This window comes from Cnephaeus nilssonii (assembly GCF_951640355.1).
Source record: "Cnephaeus nilssonii genome assembly, chromosome: X".
Classification (NCBI taxonomy): domain Eukaryota; kingdom Metazoa; phylum Chordata; class Mammalia; order Chiroptera; family Vespertilionidae; genus Cnephaeus; species Cnephaeus nilssonii.
In genome coordinates, this window is record NC_137071.1 from 111,629,028 (window position 1) to 111,633,506 (window position 4,479).

At 38.4% G+C, this 4,479-nt stretch overlaps 1 protein-coding gene across 1 annotated transcript; it reads left to right on the top strand.

Moving 5' to 3' along the window:
• Window positions 1-262: 262 nt before the first annotated feature.
• Window positions 263-597, top strand: LOC307096324 (large ribosomal subunit protein eL42-like; the record flags this gene model as incomplete). Its single annotated transcript, XM_079765908.1, has 1 exon — window positions 263-597. Exon 1 carries the CDS (start codon window positions 277-279, stop codon window positions 595-597), a length of 321 nt encoding a protein of 106 aa, XP_079622034.1. The 5' UTR covers window positions 263-276.
• Window positions 598-4,479: the final 3,882 nt, after the last annotated feature.

Below are 4,479 nucleotides of genomic sequence, written 5' to 3' on the forward strand. Positions count from 1 at the left end.
TTTTTGCCAATATTTGTTTGTTTGCTTTTGATAATCTTATTGTTGTTTTGATTTTTGCTTCTCTGGTGATTAGTGTCATTTTTTTCACATACCTGTTGACCCTTTTTATGTTTGCCTTAGAGAAATGTCTATTCAAGACATTAGCCCATTTTTAATCGGGTTATTAGTTTGTTTGCTTTTTTTGCCTTTTTTTTTTACTATTGAATTGTAGGAGTTACTTATATATTTTAAAAATTAACCTATCAGTCTTTCCCTGCCAATAGCGCTCTCACAACAATGGTGAACATTCCTAAAACCCACGGAACTTTCTGTAAGAAGTGTGGCAAGCATCAATCCCACAAAGAAACACAGTACAGGAAGGGCAAGGATTCTCTGTATGCACAGGGAAAGCGGCCTTATGACAGGGAGCAGAGTGGCTATGGTGGGCAGATTAAGCCAATTTTCCAAAAAAAGGCTAAAACTACAAATAAGATTATGCTGAGCCTTGAATGTGTTGAGCCTAACCGCAGATCTAAGAGAATGCTGGCTATTAAGAGATGCAAGCATTTAGAACTGGGAGGAGATAAGAAGAGAAAGGGTCAAGTGATCCAATTCTAAACTTCATATTGTGTTTTTTTAACCTAGCTAATAAAAGAGTAATATGCAAATTGACCATCACTCCAACACACAAGATGGCTGCTCCCATGTGGTCAAAGATGGCTTCCCCTATGTGGACACAAGATGGCTGCAACAAGATGGCCAGCAGGGGAGGGCAGTTGGGAGGGACCAGGCCTGCAGGGGAGGGCCGTTAGGGGTGACCAGGCTGGCAGAGGAGAGAAGTTGGGGGCGACTGGGCCTGCAGGGAAGGGCAGTTGGGGGGGACCCAGGCCTACAGGGGAGAGCAGTTGGGAGTGACCAGGACTGCAAGGGAGGGCAGTTGGGGGCAATGAAGCCTGTAGGGGAGGGCAGTTAGGGGTGACCAGGCCAGCAGGGGAAGGCAGTTAGGGGCAATCGGGCTGGAAGGCAGGCAAGCAATTGGGAACCAGCAGTCCTGGATTGTGAGATGGATGTCCGACTTCCCGTTTAGGCCCGATCCCTTGAGGGGTCCCAGTTTGGAGAGGGTGCAGGCTGGGCTGAGGGACACCCCTCCATGCACAAATTTCGTGCACCGGGTCTCTAGTATGACAATAAAATCTTGATATGGTCACTTCAAAAAAACATTAACCTATCAGATCTCTACTTTGTAAATATTTTTTCCATTCCATAGCTTATCTTCTTACTCTGTTGATTGTTTTCGCTGTTTTGAAGCTTTTTAATTTGATGTAATGTTTTACTAGTTTATTTTTGTTGTTATTGCTTGTACATCTAGTGTTCTATCCAAAAATATCATTGTTAAGACCAGTGCTAAGTAGCCTTTCCCTATGATATCTTCTAGGAGTTTTACCATTTTAGGTCTTACATTTAAATCTTTAATCTATTTTAAGTTAATTTTTATGAGTGGTGGGTGCAAGATATGGGTTCAATTTTTTTATTTTATTTGTGAATTATCAGCTTTCACAGCGCCCTTTATTGAAGAGACTATCCTTTCTCTATTCACCATTCTTGGCTCTCTTGTCAAAGATTAATTTACCTTATATGCATATTTTCTGGGCCCTCTATTCTGTACCATTGGTCTATGTGTTTGTTTGTATGTTAGTACCATACTTTTTGTTACTAAGGCTGATGCCTCCAGCTTTGTTCTTTTTTCTCAGGATTGTTTTGGCTATTCATGGTCTTAAGGGGTTCCATATAAATTTAGAATTGTATTTTTTCTATTTTTGTGAAAAATGACATTGAATTTTTTATAGGGGTTACATTGAATCTGTAGATGGTTTTAGATAGTATGGACATTTTAGCAATGTTAATTCTTTTGATCCACGAAAACAGAATATGTTTCTATTTATTTGTATCTTCAATTTCTTTCATCAGTATCTTCTAGTTTTCAGTGTATCTTTCACCTCCTTGGTTTACTTTATTCCTAATTAATTTATTGTTTTATGCTATTTTAAATGAGTTGGCTTCTATACTAGGTGTAACAGTAAATAATTTGGATTTTTTTCAATAGATGGAGTTACACATATGTTGATATATATGCAATTTGATATGTATGCTATTTTGTTGTATTAACAACAAGTTTTGAAACTTCATATGTCAAATTTTCTGAAGGTGTTAACATCATAGATATTTTACACTTTAAAATGTTGAATTTTGTGCCAAAAAAAGAGCATTTGCGGGAAGTTTTATTTTTTATTTTATTTTTTAAGTTTTAATTCATTACTTTATCTATAATAATAAAAGCATAGTATGCTAATTAGACCAGATGTCCTTCTGGACAAAGCTGGGACTGCGAGGGAAGCCTGGGTCCCGGGTGCCAGTGGGAAGCAGGTGCCGGCAGCTGGGGAAGGAAGGCCTACTCTTGCACAAATTTTGTGCGTCGGGCCTCTAGTTTTGAATAAATGTGCTGCTGAATACTTTGAGACGCTTATGGTGAACATGCTCCATCTCAAGATACTTGTGAATGCTTGTTTAAATATTTTAAAAGTGATGATTTCGATGTGAAAGGTAAAGAATGTCCAGGTCAACCGAAACAGTTTGAAGACCAACAATTACAAGCATTATTGGATGAAGATGCCTCTCAAACTCAAAAACAACTTGCAGAAAGATTAAACATTACTCAGCAAACAATTTCCGATCATTTATAAGCAATGGGAAAGATTTTAAAGGAAGGAAAATGGGTGCCACATCAACTGAACAAAAGACAAATGGAAAACCGAAAAGTCATCAGTAAAATGTTGCTTCAATGGCAGGAAAGAAAGTCTTTTTTTGCATTGAATTGTGACTGGCGATGAAAAGTGGATTTATTTTGAGAGTCCCAAATGCACAAAATCATGGGTTGATCCAGGTCAACCATCAACATTGACTGCAAGGCCAAATCGCTTCGGAAAGAAGACAATGCTCTGCGTTTGGTGGGATCAGGAAGATGTGGTGTATTATGAGCTTCTAAAACCAGGTGAAACCATTAATACTGATCGCTACTGACAACAAATAATCAATTTGAACCATGATTTAATCATGAAATGACCAGGATGTTCCAGAAGACACGGCAAAGTAATTTTGCTTCATGATAACACACCATCACACACTTCAAAACCAGTTAAAGACACATTAAAAGGACTTGCCTGGGAAGTATTAACCCACCTTCTATATTCACCAGACCTTGCTCCTTCAGATTACCACTTGTTCCGATCAATGGTACACGCACTTTCTGAGCAGCACTTCAAAACGTATGAAGAAGTGGAAAATTGGGTCTCTGAATGGTTTGCTTCAAAACAAGAAAAGTTCTATTGGGACGGTATCCACAAATTACCTGAAAGATGGGGAAATGTGTAGGTAGCAATGGACATTACCTTGAATAAAGCACTTTTGATGTTTCTCTTGAAATTATGGTGTTTTCTTGGATTACAAAATTCGCTATTATTAACCGGTACACTTAGTATTTCTTTTTCAGATACTGCATTGTTATATAGAAACCCAATTGATTTATGTGTATTGATTTTGTATTCTGCAACTTTACTGAATTAGTTTATTAGTTCTAACCTTTGTTGATGCTGTCTTTAGTATTTTCTGTATATAAGATCATTTTAGTTGCCATTAGAGACAATTTTACTCTTCCTTTTTTATTTAGATGTCTTTTATTTTCTTGACCAATTGCTCTGGATAGAACTTCTAGTACTATCCTATATAATAAAAGGCTAACATGAAAATCTAGCAATGGAACGACCTGTTGCTATGACATGCACTGACCACCAGGGGGCAGACACTTGGCGCAGGAGCTGCCCCCTCGTGGTCAGTGTGCTCCCACAGGGAGCCAGAAGCCAGGCCCATGGCTGGCGAAGGCAGCGGAGGTGACAGGAGCCTCTCCCGCCTCCTCGGCAGCATTAAGGGGGAGTGGGCCTAAGCCATCAGTTGGACATCCCCCAAGGGCTCCCAGACTGCCAGAGGGTGCAGGCCAGGCTGAGGAATCCCCTGAATGAACGAATTTTGTGCACCAGGTCTCTAGTATTAAATAAGGATGGTGAGAGTAAGCACTCTTGTCTTGTTTCTGATTTTAGAGTGAAAGTTTTCAACTTTACACCATTTAGTGTAATATTAGCTGTGAGCCTGACATAATGCCTTTATTATGTTGAGTTGTGTTCCTTCTATACCAAATTTGTTGACTTTTTATTATGATGAAACAATGGTGAATTTTGTCATATGCCTTTTCTGAATCTATTGAGATGATCATGATTTTTTAAATCATGATTTTTATCTTTCCTTCTGTTAATGTGGTATAAATACATTTATTTATTTATATATGTTGAATTACCCTTGTATTCCAGGGATAAATCACACCTGATGCTGACATATGATCTTGTTAATTTGCTGTTGAATTTGGTTTGCTAGTATTTTATTAAGAAATTT